Source organism: Takifugu rubripes, chromosome 7 (assembly GCF_901000725.2).
Source record: "Takifugu rubripes chromosome 7, fTakRub1.2, whole genome shotgun sequence".
In the NCBI taxonomy this organism is placed as follows: Eukaryota; Metazoa; Chordata; class Actinopteri; order Tetraodontiformes; family Tetraodontidae; genus Takifugu; species Takifugu rubripes.
The window spans coordinates 4,670,215-4,687,825 of NC_042291.1; the positions used below are offsets into that span (position 1 = coordinate 4,670,215).

The following is a 17,611-nucleotide window of genomic DNA, read 5'->3' on the forward strand; positions in this document are numbered from 1 at the left end:
TTGGTCTACTTTAGTTGAGTCTACTTTAGTTCACTTTAGTTAAATTTAGTCTAGTTTTATTCTAGTCTAGTTTAGTCTACTCTAGTTCAGTTTAGTTCAATTTAGTCTGGTTTAATCAAATTTATTCTAGTTTAGTTTAGTCTAATTTCACTGGTTTAGTTAAGTCTAGTCGAATCTAGTCTAGTTTTGCATTTAATCCCCAACAGATAAGATTGGAGCCATTGGAATAGGCTAAAACTGATTATTATTATTTTACCCGTTTACCAAAAAGAAGAGATTTAAGCTTAACCGAAATGCTACAAACATGATCCCTGTATGATCATGGAATTGATTGGAGAATATTTCTCCTTCCTCTGGTCTTTCCACCATTTTGTATGGTTAAGACTCTATGAGACCTCTTCAAGTCCTCCTCAACAAGGTTCCACCTTTAGTAACAACATAAGGACTAAGATGTATAATGAATACCTTTTATTACTAAGGGAAAATTCCAAGAAAAACATAAGAAAATCCTTAGAGATTGGAGCATTTCTATGATCTCACTCCCAGCAAATTTTGACTCAGGATTCTTTGTGGATACGGGTCCTGGTCAATCTTCAAAGAGCCAATACATCTGCGCCTGCGTGGAATGTGATTCCTCGGGCAAACTCCAGCTGGTACCAGAGAGACTCGGTACTAACCTGCAGCAGGAGAACCAGAAGTTGCTCCTGACACTGCCTAAATGATTCTGTTTGACTCTTTGAAGGGTTCTGCAGGACATGACCATTCATATTCTTCACGCCCTGAGGTCACAGAACCCTCCCATGACTGCTCTTAAGACAAAAGCAGGTTAATGGCTGTTCTGAGAAGAGAAACATTTGATGGAACGAGAGAAGATTGAAGGAACATTCAGAAATGCTGCTGAAAGTGAAGTTTAGGCTTATTTTGACCCACATGGGACCAACAAAAATCAGCCCTTCACACATTATTTCATTTTATACTTCATCCAATTTAGGTAAATATCCTAAGAAATGAGTCAGTTCATCAAATCTAAAAGGTGCTCATGGATTTCAGTAAAGAACATTTTTATTTATAGAAATGAGTTCAGACATATTCCCCATTTGAAGATTTGAAAATTAAAATGTATCTTAATTTCTGTTGATCTGAAATGTTGAAGAAGTGAATCGAACTCATCATCTGTAAATTCAATGTAAAATAAAATTCACAAAAACCTGCAGAAGAAGATGAAGAGTAGGAACAGTCACCACCTGCTGCCCTCAAAACTGGTGTATAGCTCAGAACAAGCAAAATATGACAATAACACACACCGAATTGTGTTAATCAGCAGAAGTGTGTAGTCACTTACCGACTGCTTTTCAGTGTCTTCGCCCTCTGCACGCCAGCACTCGACTCCCACAGCCATGTAAGGACATGCATAAGTGTTTATGTAGACCACGCCCCCAGAGTGTATGCCCCACCCACCCTCTACATCAAAAGGCTTCTGATTTCTGTTCTATGGAAATGAGGAGTGACGAGCAGATTGTGAGGAATGTTCTCATTATCTGTGAATCTGCTGATGAAGAACATGACGGAGCTTTCAGCCAACATCTGTGGAGCTTCGACCAGAAACACAAGAATGTGAAGCAAATGTGGCTGAAGGTCAATGACCCGCGTGCGCACACACACACACACACGCACGCACGCACGCACGCACACACACACACACACACACACACACACACACACACACACACACACACAGTTAAGTGCTTTGGGGTTCAGCGTTGAGTGTACGGGGCCGAGCTGGAGGGTATCCCCTGAAAGTAGAGCACAACATTTGAGGTCATTGGTGGTGAGACTGACATCAGCTCAATGATTTTCATGGCCATCATCTGATGGAATGAAATCAACATATAAATGAAAAGGTTAGAATCTGGAGGATTCCCCAAAAGATTTAATTTCCTGAGGAGATACCGTCTTTAGTGAGGCTCTCCTCTGTGTTTGAGATCCAAGCCCCACCACCCCAGGTTGATCATTGTGAGAAATGCCGGTTGAATCCACTCAAGGCTTGTGAAAGAACCGGAATATGAGGGTTGTCACGCTCATCCTACTGCCAGAGACGTCTTCAGGCCACCCGTGAATGTGAGATCCCAGATCAGGGTTCTATCAGGTCAGCGGAACCAGCGGAACCAGCTGGAGTCACTCAGCCATAAACAGTCTGAAGACTTTGTCTAAATACTTCAAGATGTGATTTCAGCTCGATTCATGTCTCCTTCCTGCCACCAAACACCAAGCACATGGCACACTTCTTTGGTTACAGTCTGAGCCTTCATGTCGCTTTACTGAATTAAAGAAGGCTGTTGGAGGCTAGAAGTGGGGGCTGGGGGAATTTAAATTAACATATACATTTAACACCGTGTAGAGTTTAAGACATAAGTAATTACCCCTCCCATTAAGTAGATAGATATTCATTAGCACATCCTAAACCTACATGACATATTTGGTACAAACATATATTTCTGTTGTAGGATCATTTAGAGAATTTAAAAGCAACCAGATATAAAATATTCTTTCAGGTTTGGAAACAGACAAACTAATTACATTAATGACTTTTTACTAAGTGAAGCTCAAATCTGAGTTCTTGAATGTTTTACAGGCTTGGTGCAACATTTAAAATGAACACAAGTGATAAGAGACTCCAAAATATACACTATATTTCCAAAAGTATTTGGCCACCTGCCTTGACTCACAGATGAACTTAAGTGCCACCCCATTCCTCACCCATAGGGTTCAATATGATGTCCCACATTTTGCAGCTATTACAGCTTCAACTCTTGTGGGAAGGCTGTCCACAAGGTTGCGGAGTGTGCTTATAGGAATTTTCGACCATTCTTCCAAAAGCGCATTGGTGAGGTCACACACTGATGTTGGTGGAGAAGGCCTGGCTATCAGTCTCCGCTCTAATTCATCCCAAATTTGTTCTATCGGGTTCAGGTCAGGACTCATCCCTGTCTTTACGGACCTTGCTTTGTGCACTGGTGCACAGTCATGTTGAAAGAGGAAGGGGCCCGCTCCAAACTACTCCCACAAGGTTGGGAGCATGGAATTGTCTAAAATGTTTTGCTATCCCGGAGCATTCCAAGTTCCCTTTTCACTGGAACTAAGGGGCCAAGTCCAACTCCTGAGAAACCCCCCCACACCATAATTCCTCCTCCTCCACACTCGGCACAGTGCAGTTCGAAATGTACCATTCTCCTGGCAACCTCCAAACCCAAACTTGTCCACCAGATTGCCAGATGGAAAAGTGGAATTCATCACTCCAGAGAACGCGTCTCCACTGCTCCAGAGCAGTGTTTTTCAAACGTTTTCGAGCCAAGGCACATTTCTTTCATTAAAAAAGTCCCACGACACACCACCAGGTGAAAACGTGAAAAAAAAGCTTATATTAACAATATAAGCTTTTTTAACATTGAAGAATGACATTATATTATAAAATCTTGAATAGGAATCAAATAAACACAAAGAAAAAAGTATTTTACAATCTTTCATATTTATTCTTACTCAGTGTGAAACCTGGGCCTGTCTGGATAAACATAGAGCTGATATCCTGGCAGGAATTGATGAAAGACACACACAAAGCTCTTCCTCCACAGCTCTCAGTCTTTCTGTTTTTAGTTTTTACAGCAGTAAACTGTTGCTTGTCTGGAGTTAGGCCCTGGGATTCTGGAAAGCGCCTTGAAACAATTTTGATTGTATAAGACGCTATATAAATAAAGATTGATTTGATTTGATTTGAGCAGTAAGGCTTGAAAAGCTCACCTCACACAGATATGTTGTGGAAAATGGGAGCAGTGTCAGGATAGCTTTGTTGGCCAGCATGTGGAACTCCTTGGCAGCTGCCAACCAAAAACTGTCCAAAGGTAGCTCAGCAAAGCTAAGCTTGAGACCACGATCTTGTCTCAGTTCAGTTAGTTCCTCCCGCTCCTGTAAAGTCAAGTCCTTTCCAACAGCTGTTGCTGAGCTGAATGGGTCCTTAACCCAGTCAAGGCACTCCGTGGAGGCTGAAGAGAAATAAATGACATCTTCTCCTCAAGAGTTTTCAAATGTTTAACTATTATCTCACACAATGCAGCAATATTAACATCTTGCCATTTATTGGTGAGTGGGAACATTTCAAGATTGCCACTTTCCACATGCTGCTGCCAGAGTTGCACCTTTGAACGGAATCCATTTATTTTATCTGTACTTGTCAGCAGGTTTTCATTTCTCTCTCGCAGCTCATAAACACGGGCCAGCACCTTGCCGCGCGACAACCATCGGACCTCCGTGTGAAACAGCAAGGCTTTATGCTCCACTTCCATTTCCTCACACAAAGCCACAAATATGCGACTTTTCACAGGTCTCCACTGCTCTAGAGTCCAGTGGCGACGTGCTTTACACCACTGCACCCGACGCTTTGCATTGGACTTGGTGATGTATGGCTTAGAGGGCTAATTTGTCACATGAAGTTTGGAGCTCTGTAGCAACTGACTGCAGAAAGTCGGCGACCTCTTTGCACTATGCGCTTCAGCATCCGCTGACCCCTCTCTGTCAGTTTACGTGGCTGAGTTGCTGTTGTTCCCAAACTCTTCCATTTTCTTATAATAAAGCCGACAGTTGACTTTGGAATATTTAGGAGCAAGGAAATTTCATGGCTGGTTTTGCTGCACAGGTGGCATCCTATGACAGTTCCACGCTGGAAATCACTGAGCTCCTGAGAGCGGCCCATTCTTTCACAAATGTTTGTAGAAACAGTCTCCAGGCCTAAGGGCTTGATTTTATACACCTGTGGCCGCGCCAAGTGATTAGGACACCTGATTCTGATCATTTGGATGGGTGGTCAAATACTTTTGGCAATATAGTGTACATTTACATTCATTATCGAAGTTCACCTTTATTCCAGATTCACACTCCAAATCAGATGGTGGCGGTAATGCGCAATAACCTTTATTGTAGCCGCCATTTAAAATGTCGTGAAGAAGAATTTTCGACAGTTGACGCCGATATGCGGTAACTCAATGTGTGGCCGCAATGTGAATATGCCATAGAAAAAGCTGCACAGATCAGTAGTAAGTATAATATTTGGTAAGATTTTCGGTTCTTGACAAACGCTTCTATGTTATATTCAAGCAGCTAAGCCGTATTTGTTCACGTTTACAGTGTGAGGTTTCTGTTTACGTTCGCAGGTAAAGTGTCTTTTCAGTTTAGTGAAGGTAAATGTAATGATTACATTCACCTGTAAAAGTTAAACGGTCAATCCGGTTAAGCTTCGACAGATGTTACTTTTTCCTCTCAGAAGTGACAACAGAACAATCCTGTCTCGCCTGCTGACACCGCGTGTGACGTAATAGGGGCGCCCGTGGACACGTGATCGTGTTTGGTGATTTGGCTCCACGCTGTTACCGAACTTAAAGAATACAGTCAAGATAAACGCCTTAAAAATGTACATCCACCTGAATTCAACCCCTAGAATTAAAGCCTGAGATGAGTTGTGGGTTGTTTGTAATGTTTTGGATCAGCTAGTTACATTTATGTATATTTATGTATTCATTAAACATAAATGGTTCCTGAGATTTAAACAACAAAGTCCAGTAAGACACATCTGTCTCTTGTGTCCACAGATGGAAAACTACAGGAAGTGCCGCACGGAGGCGTTCCCTCCTGTCTGTCCCTTCTCTGACCTTCCTCCTGACACACCACAAGTCCAGGTCAAAGATGGCAGCAAGATCCGCAACCTTCTGCGCTTCGCTCTGAGCCGTATGGAGGCCACCCCCCAAGCAGCCGCAGAGGACGAGGGAAGACCCGACTCGCCCAAGGACGAGGGTGTAAAGGGCCCGCAGGTGGCTCCAGGGCTTCTGCCCTGTGGACACATTGTCTTCACTGCCACTGGCAAAGGCGTGTCCAAAGCCATCACGTGTGCTGAGATCATGAAGCGGCGAGTAAAGGGACTCCACCAGCTCACCAGGTTGCTGTATGCCACGGTTTCAGAGGTGTGGGAGCCGCTCAAACCCGCGGCTGGCCTGGACAGCCTGAGCGTCAGCCGTAAGGTGCCCGCCGTATGGATTCTTCTCTGCAGAGAGGCACCCGACCGCAGCCAGCCGGGCTACCAGGCTCCAGGCTGCTACAATGCCCTCTGGACTCAGCCCTCCAACAGGGAAGAGGGCGGAGCTTTAACTGAGCCGAAGGCAGGAAACAAGAGGAAGAGAGGCGGAGGAGGCGGCGGCGGCGGCGGTCGTGGGAGAGGAAGAAGCCTCTCCGGACGATCCAGAGACACCATGAAAGGACAGAATAGATGAAGAAGCAGAGTGGCGTGGAGCTCTGTCCCCTCATGAAAATCAAGGACTGTTCTTCTGTTGATGTTTGTTCAGTTGTTCATGTGACTCTTGAGAAACCTGCAAGAGCTGGACACAGGTGTGACAATAAACAGGATGTGGTTAAAATAAGAGTGGACTGGTTATACTGGGACTAAATGGGTGGACTGGTTGTCCTGGGACTGAATCAGTGGACCGGTTATACTCGGACTGACCAGAAATGTGGCTCGGTCGCTATAGAAAAAGTGAAATTTCTGCTCCAAATAAAAGAATAAAATCATCAGTACAGATGGAGGAGTGATCAAAGGAGTGGCACTATTATTACAGCTTGATTAGAGTGGAGATTTCACTTTATGAGGCAGCTACGAAGGGAGATGAATATGAAAGCATTATGGGATGTACGAGGTAGAGGGCTGCATTAGTGCACCAGCAGAGTCCTGAGTCCAGTCTGTCAGAGGTGTTGGTGAGACAGCAGGGGGCAGGAGAGAGCAGTGGAGTAGAGGTGTTGCCCAGACTGTCCTGGACAGGTGGGAGGGGTTAGTCCTCCTGTCCCCCACCGAGACCAGGGAGCAGCCCACAACCAAGTAGATGCCGCTTGCCCCATAAAAGATGGCTGAGGCCTCTACGGATTCATAGAAGACCCTCAGGACTGTCCCCTGAACATATATAGCAGGTACCCACCTGCTTCTACTGGGGGAGACAGGATTGTGGGTCTGGTCTGAGGAGCGTTCTGGTGACATCTGGTGTGCTTGCTGATCCTTTTATCTCCTCAGATCAGCTGAGCTCAGACCAAAGGGGATCAGCGTTCCGCTGCAGGAGGAAGCAGATCATCGGAACATGGACCATCGTAAACTGCTGCACCTCTTCAGACTGCTGCTGGTGTACTGGCAGGCCTCCAGCCTTGTTCTGTGTGGGGTCCGTCACCCTGTGCCTGTTCTGTGGATGGTGCCTGTCAGCTCTGGTCCAGATCCAGAGAACATGACTGACGCTGTGGCACCAGCAGTTCGACAGGCGCTGAAGGACCTGCAGAGACAACCCCCTCCTCTGGGGAACTATGAGCTTCAGCTGCAGCTGCTTTACTCACAGGTTGGTTCTCTTTCAGATACTGTCAGAATCTTTCAATCTAGTTGAAACTTTGTGGCTTCTGCGTCTTTTCTAAAACCTCTGGGGATGAAATAAGGGGTTGATCTAAAGTCTTGATCCTTCAGGGATGTACTACCTCTAAATCGAGTCTAAATGGCTGCGAGTTCATTATCTAAAATCAAACGGCTTCTGTAAGTCAAAGGGAGCTTCTATGGGTTTGTTCCATCAGTCTTGCCAACAAATGTACCTTAAATATCACATTAGCTTAGCCTTTCTGCACAGTTTAAGGTGTTTCACTCATATTTCATAGTGTGATGCTGCCACATCCCTCAAAGCACTGTTCGATGCTTTGTGGGCGGGGCCCAGGTACATGCTGTTGTTTGGAGGGGTGTGTCCATCAGTGACATCACTCATTGCTCGCGCTCTGCCGGCCTTTCACCTGGTGCAGGTAACTCTGCTCCACCCTTGGCTAAGCTGTGTGTGTTCAGTGAGCACAGGTAAATGCTGCCATTTAAAATGTCCCAGGTATCGTTTGTGAGCCCATCATCGAGCCTGTCCAACAGGAAGTGGTACGGGAACTTGTTCAGCACAGTACCGTCAGACTGGGCCCTGAGCCGAGCCGCCATTAAGCTGCTGCAACACTACAAGTGGACCAGGGTCGGTGTCATGGCGCTGCCAGAGGTGACGCTCCACCGTCTCTCTTAGACTGAGTTTTAGTCCTGCAGAGAGGAGTCCCAGTGTGACCAGTACTGGCGATTCCAGCCAGATCAACATCTCAGCACGTCCACTGACGCTTCCTGTACATTTCCCTGTCTGTTCAGAGGAGCAAAGATCTGATGAGATGGCTATTGAAGGAGAACCTTCAGGTGGTGTCCACAGGAAGCCTCGCTGAAGATATTTGCAGCAGCATGAAGAAGCTAAAGGTACTGAAATCCCAGCAAACACAGAAACATGGATGTAAACACTCACCCCCGCCCACTTTAACACAGGAAAGTGATGTTCGGATCATCGTCGGATACTTCGAAGAGGATGTTGCTGATGAGGTTTTCTGTTGTGTAAGTTCTAAATGAAGCTGTCATGGTTTTAACTGCAGGATCAAACCTGCGTCACCTCTCTATGTGGGATTTCAGGCCTACAGGCTCAACATGTTTGGAGCTCAGTACCAGTGGATTGTGGTGGGAGGATGGAGTTTAGGCAGGCGGGCTTCTGGGTGTACCAGTGACAGTCTGCTGACAGCCTCAAATGGGACTATCAGGCTCCAAATCAGACATGTCCGAAACATGAAGATTCCAGAGGATGTCCAGGAGGACACCCTCAGACGGCCGATCCAGGGGGACTCACAGCTCACTCAGCTTGCAGCTTTTGCCTATGATGCAGTTTGGGTCGCTGCCAAAGCTGTGAGTCAGGTGATGGAGATGGTGAAGCACAGAGAGAAGTACCACAGCCAGAGGAGCACCAGCCTGGCCCAGGAGGAGGTCCACAGGATGCTGCTGGAGGCCCTGAAACACACAAACTTTGAAGGGCTCACAGTCAGTAAATGCATCACACATTTACACCCGTAACACACCTGTATCACACCTGCAACACACCTGTAAAACATCTGTATCACACCCGTAACACACCTGTAAAACACCTGTATCACACCTGTAAAACACCTGTATCACACCTGCAACACACCTGTAACACACCTACATCACACCTGCAACACACCTGTAACACACCTGTAAAACACCTGTATCACACCTGCAACACACCTGTAACACACCTACATCACACCTGCAACACACCTGTAAAACACCTGTATCACACCTGCAACACACCTGTAACACACCTACATCACACCTGCAACACACCTGTAAAACACCTGTATCACACCTGTAAAACACCTGTATCACACCTGCAACACACCTGTAACACACCTACATCACACCTGCAACACACCTGTAACACACCTGTAAAACACCTGTATCACACCTGCAACACACCTGTAACACACCTACATCACACCTGCAACACACCTGTAAAACACCTGTATCACACCTGTATCACACCTGTAACACACCTACATCACACCTGCAACACACCTGTAAAACACCTGTATCACACCTGCAACACACCTGTAACACACCTACATCACACCTGCAACACACCTGTAACACACCTGTAAAACACCTGTATCACACCTGCAACACACCTACATCACACCTGCAACACACCCGTAAAACACCTGTATCACACCTGCAACACACCTGTAACACACCTACATCACACCTGCAACACACCTGTAACACACCTGTAAAACACCTGTATCACACCTGTAACACACCTGTAAAACACCTGTATCACACCTGTAACACACCTACATCACACCTGCAACACACCTGCAACACACCCGTAAAACACCTGTATCACACCTGGAACACACTGTGCTGTGTGATGGTTCTTTCTTCAGGCATCTTGAACATTTACTTTTGCGTCCAATAAAACAACTTATTGTCTGTAGGGGAAACTCTTCTATCGGAATGGGGAGCGAATGGCAACGGTCGAGCTGGTCCAACACCAAGGTGCTACAATTAACACAGGTGTCTTGTGCTGAGTCATCTTCAGTACGTGTGTAATTCACTACGTGTGTGTGTGTGTGTGTCTTCAGGCCGTGATAGTGTGTTGGTCGGGGACTTTAGTACTTGGAAGCAGCAACTGGACCTCAGGACCCAGTTGCTGAGGTTTAATGGTGAGGCTCCGCCCCTGCAGCATCTGGTGATTCTGTGAAACATCTGCGTGGACCGATGGTTTACTTCTGTGGTCCTGCAGGTCCAGGACCAGCCAGAGACCGGCCTGTGCTGCTGCTGCAGCAGCTGCGTGTCCCTCTCCGTGTGTACATGGTGGTGTCTTCAGCCGCTGCCTTGGCCATTATCCTCACTGTCACCATCCTCTTCCTCACCACCGTCAACCATAAATACAGGTCCGACCCAGAAATGACCCACCCGGTTCTGCAGAAACACCTCAACATCCTGATTCTTCAATCCCTCTGTGAGACTGTTGAACCCGGTTCTGATACTTGCAGGCGGCCGAGATCTGGATCTCAGGATGAGCTGCTGCTGCTCGGCCTGCTGCTGTCCTCCTCCTCCATCCTGGTCTCAGGGCTGGATGAAGCCTCCCTGTCTAGCTGGACCTCAGAACTCCTCTGTTCTGTGAGTTCACGCGTTCATGGGAGAGCCCTCATGTGGGTTAGCTGATCTCAGTCCCTCAATTGTACAAAACTACAGCTTATTTTTGAAGGTGACCTAGAAAGACGTCTGAGGGCTGAAAGGAACTGCAGCAAATGTGCTTTTGTTGGCTTTTGTTAGTCTTGAAGGAGTTTCTCTCTCGATCTTTCAGATTCGAATGTGGACGCTGTGGGTGGGCCACACTCTGACCTTTGCTGTGATCTTCACCAGGATGTGGATGCTTTATTCAATCTGCACACACGTTGTACGTTGGAAAACCGCTGACGACGGTCTCCCACTGTCATGAAACTGTAAAATCTGATTTCAGTAGTGTGTCAGCAGCATCAAGCAGGCCGTGTGGTTCTTTGGGTGGTCCTGTCTGACCTGTGTGTTTTAACCTCTTGGCAACTCCTGGACCCTCTCAGATGGGTGGTTCTGCAACACGGCTCACAGGTAACAACACTGGCCACAATCTCCCAAAAGCGAGGACAGAATTAAAGTCACCAATGAAGTTAATATGTGAATTTAAAAAAATGGACCTTGAACATCTTCCTCAGACAACCTTGCAAATTAATTGCATTGTTGATTATAGACTGACCCGACGGATCCAGACATTCTCGTCCAGCTGTTCTCGGAACAATGCAGCAGTGCTAACATGGAGTTGTGGCTAACCGCAGTCTTTGGCTACAAAGGACCCCTGCTGGTAGGACCTGTCATTACAGTCACGATTGGACTGTTTGTGTTTTACATTCTAACCTTCACCCGCTGAACTCAGCTGAGTTTCAGTGGCTCATCATTGGCAAACCCTTTGAAATAACTATTAAACTGTTTCAATTAATTGTGTTTGACCTCCATACTTTAGTCATGGCTGGTGCAGAGTTGTAAACAATAATTACAAGTGGACTGTAACATATAATGAGGATGAGTCATGAGGGTGAACATTGTTTCTCCTTCAGGTTCTGGGCTGTTATCTGGCCTGGAGCATCAGTGCCGTCAGCCATCCAGCAGAGGGCAGTAAAGGCCTCACACTCACTATGTTCACTCTGACAGCGTTCAGTGTGTCAGGAGCGACAGTGTCTCTGCTGACGTCCCACAATCCCTCTCTTCAGTTCTGTCTGAGCAGCGTCCTAATCCTCTTCTGTCACGCCTCCACGCTGAGCTTCCTGTTTCCAATCCAGGTCACAATGATAACAGACAGGTGTAATACAGCTCTACCGCTGAGTTCAATCTGTCTCATGTCTTCTTCTGGTGTTTGTAGACGCCTCAGCCAGCAGAAGAAGATCATGAAGAAGAAGAGCAGCTTGAAGTGGAAGAGTGGAAGAGTCGAGCTGCACAGGTGAAGCTCACATGATGGTGGTCACCTGAGCCCACATGCTTCAGCTGCTGTCTTTGTTCCCTGCAGCTGGATGTGGAAATACAAACGTTGATGTCGCAACTCTCAGAGTCAGAACATCAGACACTTCTTCACAACAGCGGTAATAAAACACACAGATTCGAATTCCCTGGACTTCCTGTTGAAGGACTCCAGAGTGTCTGTGCTTCATGTCTAACCCTTGTATGCTGTGGTAATGTAGCACCTCATTTAGCTAGCACAGATTCAGGGGTTTGGCCAGAATTTACACCTTTAAGTCTAACATAGTAAGAACGGAAACAACACTAACTGTAAAGTGTAGAGAGACATTTTAAGGAATTCATTGTGTTGATGAGAGTGTTGACTCAGCAGGTAACATCAGAGAGCTGAGGTGTCTGCATGATGCACAGATTTGTCCTGCTGACAGAAACTCTAACAACCCTTCAAGTCCAGATGCCCTCAACTCTCCAGAACAGTGAGTGCAAAGCATCCGTTTATGAGAGGAGATCCACGAAATGAAGGAAACACTGCAGGGAAAAAAGTACCTGTGAGCCAAATCTCAATTCAGACGAGTTCAACTCTGCTCCCCTTAATGTGGCCTCTCAGTTTCTTCATCATTCAGATTATTCTAGATCCAAAAGTTAGAAAACCTGAGTAGACTGAGGAAAAGAAATAAATATGTGTACCTGTGCTCCGAGGGATTGACGAGGGCTGTCGTTGCAGGATGTGGCGCCGTCTCTCCGTCCAGCTGCCAATCCTGCATCATTCGTACATGCCGGCCGTTGGTGGCATCAGTGCCAGCAACTCCAGCCTATGGGGCAGCACGGGGGCATTTGTTCACTACAACCTGACGACAACTTCCACTCCGCCGGAATCCCACTCTTGCTGAACCAGTCGGATGGTGGCGTGTCGCCATGAACCGGGAAATATGATTTGTCTTCCATTATTTATTCTGTCATTGAATTTTTTATTTAACTTTATTCACAAATGTGTGTGTAAGGCTTGAGATGGTCTCTGTACAGAAACCCAGAAGCTGACCTTCGTACAATCAACACTCACAGGAGAAACTACCTTTGACTGGGAAGAAACCTCCTGGACCAGGCTCAAAATCATTAACTGCAACTGTATAGTTGTAAACAAAAACATTTTCAGAACGTCTTATTATAGCAGAATTTTATAGGACGAAAGGTTTAACATCAAACTAATTGCAGTTTGTCGTTCTTTGGTGAGACGACATCACGACTGTCATCTGTTGAAACAGATTCCGCTCAATTCAAGCATTCACAATGTGAAGTTTCACTTACGTATAGATGATTATTGAATGACGAAAAGATATATACTAAATCACTGAAAACACGCTCAATCAAACGATCAATCTTTATTTATATAGCGTCAGTTACAATCAAAATTGTTTCTAGGCGCTTTACAGAATCCCAGGACCTGAGTAACAAAGTTAAAGTTTGTTTAAATTAAAGTTCAATATATATTTGTTAACGCTATACTGTACATTTATGTGTACCGTAGTCCTCTCGCGAGGATGGACGCAACACGAGGGGCGGGGCCTCCTTTACCGCATGGACCGCTCCAAAAACAGAGATCGTTAAATTGAGATATCTCACTCTCATCATTAAATAGGACGCTTTCAACATCGTTAACATAGAGTTAATTTGACTTTCTTAAATTTGATATTCATGCGTTTTGGTGATCAAGCTATTCTTTTTTTTTTGGCTGAAATAATATATTTTCGATAAAACCTCTTTAATTTGCAACTTTTAAAAACTATAGCATACATTACCGTAAAATAGCTCGCTACAACCACGTGTTTAGGTAAAAGGGAAAGTCACAGATGATTGCTACGGGCATAAACGCAAACCTTTTAAAATCTGATACTATGTGTGGCAGTGTGGAGTTCGGGCCATGTTCACGTTAATTGCTAATTGATAGTTGCAGCCTCTGGCAGTGGTGGCTGTTGGGGTCCAGGGTTGTGCCTGGTTTGTCCTGCAGGGGGCGTCAGGAGCTCAATTGGCGGCAGCAGGCGCTGCAGGCAGGTGCGCCTGTGGGCGATTTACATGGCCACCTACTTAAGGAGGGAGCGCCTGCCTATCGGTGCCAGAGTGTTCTGTTAAGAAGGGAGGTTTTAACAGAACCCGGGAGCAGGCCAGAACAGAGTGGTAAAAGGGTCCAAATGCGTTTTATTGACAGGGGAACACTCAAAAAAGACTGAGGCAGTCCCCCAGGACTGCAGGGAGCTTGAGAGTCAGCGTCTGTACTTCACAGGTCCACCGGTGAGTCCTCGAACAGAAGTAGTCCCATTGGACCGCAGAGAACTCAGGAGTCCGGCTCGGCACGCTCACCGGCCCAGCAAATGGCATGAAGACCTCGACCGTGCCGGAGAGACACAGAAGCAGTCCTACTGGACTGCAGAGAACTCGGGGAAACAGGTTCTGCACTTCTCAGGTCCAGCAAACGGCGTGAATGCCTCAAACGTGCGGGGAAGACTGACCAAAGCCGCAACACTCCCGCCACCAATCCACAAAGCAACACAAATTCTCTGGCACCGATAGGCAGGCGCTCCCTCCTTAAGTAGGTGGCCATGTAAATTGCTCACAGGTGCACCTACCTGCTCCTCACGCCCCCCGCAGGGAAAACCCTGGACCCCAACACTGGCTCTGTTTATAAAAGGAGGCTGTCGAGCTCCCAGATGCCCCGCCGCAGCTCACCTGGTCTTCTCACCTGGTCTCCGTGCGGCCAGGTCGTGCTGCTTTGTACGTAGCGGGTCTTCTCTCTTCAGAGTTGGGGGGGCCTCGAGTGTCTTAGGTCGCGTGACCTCCCCTGCATTAACAGAGGACTGCGTGTCAGCGGTGGGAGGAGTCAGCTGTTCGGCCATAATCGATAACGCCACGGTGGCGCGGCGTGCGTTTTCCTCGCCGTGAGAGGATTTCCCCTCAGCTGACGGTGTATAGTGGCTCCTCTCGGCTCCACCATAGATGGGACTCTAACTGGCTTGTTCCTCGTGGCAGGAGGGACTGTTACGCGTGACAACTCTGGCGCGCTCTCCTCTCGCTGCTGTTTTGCCATCCGCGTCCACGGTCCATCACGCACAGCTTCAGCCGTGCGCTGTCCTGCGTCGCTGCTGTCCTCACTGAGAGGATCACTGTGTTGCGCTTTTAGGAGGAATAGGATCCCTTTTTCTTGGTTTAATGGTTTGTTTTGGGGTTGACCTATGTTGTTTCCTTGGTTGTGTGGGTTACGCTGCATGTTTATTTGGGTTTGAGTAATGTGTGTTTGTTTGTTTGGGTTCAATTCGTGTACATTTTCTATACAAACAACTTTTTCTACCGGAAAGGGAATTACCAACTGTATCAACAGTGGAAGCGGATAAGGAGTTCATGGTGACGCGGGATGGACGGCGGGCAAGTGGCCTTTTGCCTGTTGTGGTGAACATTTCAGCCGATTGATGCTGTTTTGTGTTGCCTGTGGTCGGTCTTTGGCGTTTTTAAACGTCACAACCCAGATGGAAGGACCAGCCGCACAGGGGATGGACCAGATCTGCTTCAGCGGTGCATAAAGTACTTTCATGAGGGCCGCTCTTACGATGTAATCGTGGACATGTCACGTTTACACGGTGTGCACACCAGCTTGAGGTCGCTTAAAAGCAAACTGAATGGAGCCGGATTATATCGCAGAAAGGATTACTCCTCTACAAACGCCATAATTGGGGCCATCCCACTGGAACTTCGTGGACCTGGACAGCTGTTTGGCTACCGTACGATGTGGCAAGTACTCAAACAAAAGTACAATCTACGAGTGAAGAGGGATCGCGTGATGAATTTGCTCCAGGAGCTCAATCCTCGCGGGTGCGAGAGGAGAGCGCGGAGAAGGTTTGTCAGAAGAACCTACCACTCCATGGGACCGAACTATATGTGGCACGCGGATGGTTATGAGAACCTTAAGCCATTTGGTTTTTGCCCTTTCCGGCTGTATTGATGGCTTTTCACGCAAAGTGCTGTGGCTTACATGGGGGCCTTCAAATAATGACCCAAGAGTGATCCGCCACTATTTTCTGTCATGCGTGCGAAACCTGTCATTCCCATGAGATTGAGGACTGATTGCGACACGGAGAACGGGATCATGGCTGCAATTCAGTGCACCCTGCGCCACCACCACAGAGACCACTACTCTGGAGCGTCCAGCCACATCTATGGCTCATCCACTAATAACCAGAGGATTGAGTCCTGGTGGTCCATATTCAGAAAGGGGAGGTAAATGGCCTTCATCAAGTAATTTGCCTTTTACTTCATTCACTTATACATATGTATATGCTTAAAACTATCATTAATTTTACCAATTTCCATAGGAGTCAGTTCTGGATGGAGCTATTTGCAGACCTTAGAGACGCCGGATACTTCAACAGGAGTCATGAGCATCAGTGTCTACGGAGATACTGCTTTGATGTCATTCAGAAGGACTTTGATGAGTGTGTTGGATAGTGGTCACAGATAGTCACAGGATCCGGCCCTCCAGAACAGCATCATGTCCAGGAGGAGTGCCCAATGAGCTCTACTACTTACCACACTGGTAATATTTGATTATCTGCAGTAAATTTGTTTCAAATAAATGTAATATCTTCTGTGTAACACAGGTTTGACTCCAGAGACTGTGGATTTCAAATCGCACAGACTCAACTGGATGCTTTTCCTGAGGCTCCCCTGACAAGAGCTCCATGTGGGGATGCTAACATGCAGGAGTACCTGGACTTGGCCATGCAGAGCGATCATTTACAGAAGGCAGAGTACGGGCAGTCTGCAACTGAGCTGTATCTGAAACTAAAAGAAATTACTCAGTTATGAGTTAAAGACATAAAAGGTGTAACTTGTACACAAAGTGTCTTTAATTTGTCACCCACAGCATCATTATTTTAAAGTGGGGAAATATGAATAGACATGTGTAGTAATGAGCATGGATTTCTTTTTTTAATTTTTAATACAATCCTGAACTACTAGTGTATCAGAATGATCTAAAACTGACCCCCCCCCCCCCCCCCCCCCTCCAAAAACGGCCTCAAACTTTCAAGGAAAAACACTTGCAACTGTGGCATAACAGCAGACTAAAACATTTTTAGAGTCCAAGCTCCAGGGGTCATCCAATATGGCTTATAAACAGCCAAATCCTGGACTATTTTGAATTCCAAAGTCCATTTGTGACTTAAACACACTGTATGAATCCAGGAGTGGTAATTTCAACAAGTTTGAACATGTATTTGTGAGTGTATTTTAGCAACTGCTGTTGGAGAAAATATCAATAAAATAATTTTTTTTTGTACATTGGGCCAGTCTCCCACCCTCATTCGTGACGAGTTGTCATGCTTTAACAATCCCTAACAAGTGGAATTCCTGAGGTGGTGTGTCAATAGAATTATCTATGTAGGCAGTCCTATTGACTTTAAAAAAAATACTAAGTCTTTGGGGTATGCCACATATGCAATGGCTACAGAAAAGTACAGCAATATATTGCAAGTGAGTTTTAATGTTATGGAAAACTATATTTCTCAACCTGTTCAAAACACAAAATATAGTATAGTATAAACCTGCTTGCGACGTGTGTATTTTTCGTAGAAGTGACTCGTCTGTTTCATTGACGATCTC

At 46.3% G+C, this 17,611-nt stretch overlaps 3 protein-coding genes and 1 long non-coding RNA gene across 7 annotated transcripts in view; 3 read left to right on the forward strand and 1 right to left on the reverse strand.

Annotated features, from left to right (window-relative positions):
- The window catches only part of col6a4a (collagen, type VI, alpha 4a), a 24,973-nt gene extending 23,549 nt beyond the window's left edge, over nucleotides 1–1,424 (reverse strand). For both annotated transcript variants that reach the window (XM_011605218.2, XM_011605217.2), the window contains exon 1: nucleotides 1,343–1,424. The gene's annotated coding sequence lies outside the window, so the exon portion shown is untranslated. The remainder of the gene's footprint in view (nucleotides 1–1,342) is intronic.
- A 3,480-nt stretch (nucleotides 1,425–4,904) lies between these two features.
- rpp25l (ribonuclease P/MRP 25 subunit-like) lies at nucleotides 4,905–6,455 on the forward strand. 2 transcript variants are annotated; one of them, XM_003965801.3, is made up of 2 exons: nucleotides 4,905–5,084; nucleotides 5,637–6,455. In XM_003965801.3, the coding sequence occupies exon 2, from the start codon at nucleotides 5,637–5,639 to the stop codon at nucleotides 6,309–6,311; it is 675 nt and encodes a 224-aa protein (XP_003965850.2). In that variant the 5' UTR covers nucleotides 4,905–5,084; the 3' UTR covers nucleotides 6,312–6,455. The 2 variants fall into 2 exon arrangements, with proteins under 2 accessions (XP_003965850.2, XP_029694892.1); XM_029839032.1 differs by lacking the exon at nucleotides 4,905–5,084 and adding an exon at nucleotides 5,188–5,458.
- Nucleotides 6,456–6,591: 136 nt separating this feature from the next.
- On the forward strand, nucleotides 6,592–13,315 carry LOC115250432 (gamma-aminobutyric acid type B receptor subunit 2-like). 2 transcript variants are annotated; one of them, XM_029839000.1, is made up of 19 exons: nucleotides 6,592–6,999; nucleotides 7,100–7,412; nucleotides 7,720–7,857; nucleotides 7,935–8,090; nucleotides 8,231–8,332; nucleotides 8,399–8,464; nucleotides 8,540–8,938; nucleotides 9,913–9,973; nucleotides 10,060–10,140; nucleotides 10,221–10,371; nucleotides 10,474–10,600; nucleotides 10,788–10,880; nucleotides 10,958–11,068; nucleotides 11,208–11,318; nucleotides 11,572–11,793; nucleotides 11,874–11,951; nucleotides 12,018–12,090; nucleotides 12,336–12,441; nucleotides 12,690–13,315. In XM_029839000.1, the coding sequence occupies exons 2-19, from the start codon at nucleotides 7,164–7,166 to the stop codon at nucleotides 12,853–12,855; spliced, it is 2,490 nt and encodes an 829-aa protein (XP_029694860.1). In that variant the 5' UTR covers nucleotides 6,592–6,999; nucleotides 7,100–7,163; the 3' UTR covers nucleotides 12,856–13,315. The 2 variants fall into 2 exon arrangements, with proteins under 2 accessions (XP_029694860.1, XP_029694861.1); XM_029839001.1 differs by having other exon boundaries at nucleotides 12,339–12,441.
- Nucleotides 13,316–14,855: 1,540 nt separating this feature from the next.
- LOC115250445 (uncharacterized) lies at nucleotides 14,856–16,818 on the forward strand. Its single transcript, XR_003888996.1, has 3 exons — nucleotides 14,856–16,228; nucleotides 16,324–16,544; nucleotides 16,609–16,818. It is a non-coding gene; the product is annotated as an uncharacterized lncRNA (long non-coding RNA).
- Nucleotides 16,819–17,611: the final 793 nt, after the last annotated feature.

Excerpts from the sequence above, each read along its gene's own strand:
- rpp25l (XM_003965801.3), top strand. The coding sequence starts at position 5,637 with ATGGAAAACTACAGGAAGTGCCGCACGGAGGCGTTCCCTCCTGTCTGT.
- LOC115250432 (XM_029839000.1), top strand. The coding sequence starts at position 7,164 with ATGGACCATCGTAAACTGCTGCACCTCTTCAGACTGCTGCTGGTGTAC. Across the intron at positions 8,091-8,230 it reads GTGTCATGGCGCTGCCAGAG|AGGAGCAAAGATCTGATGAG; the intron begins GTGACGCTCCAC and ends CTGTCTGTTCAG. Across the intron at positions 10,141-10,220 it reads CCAGTTGCTGAGGTTTAATG|GTCCAGGACCAGCCAGAGAC; the intron begins GTGAGGCTCCGC and ends GTGGTCCTGCAG.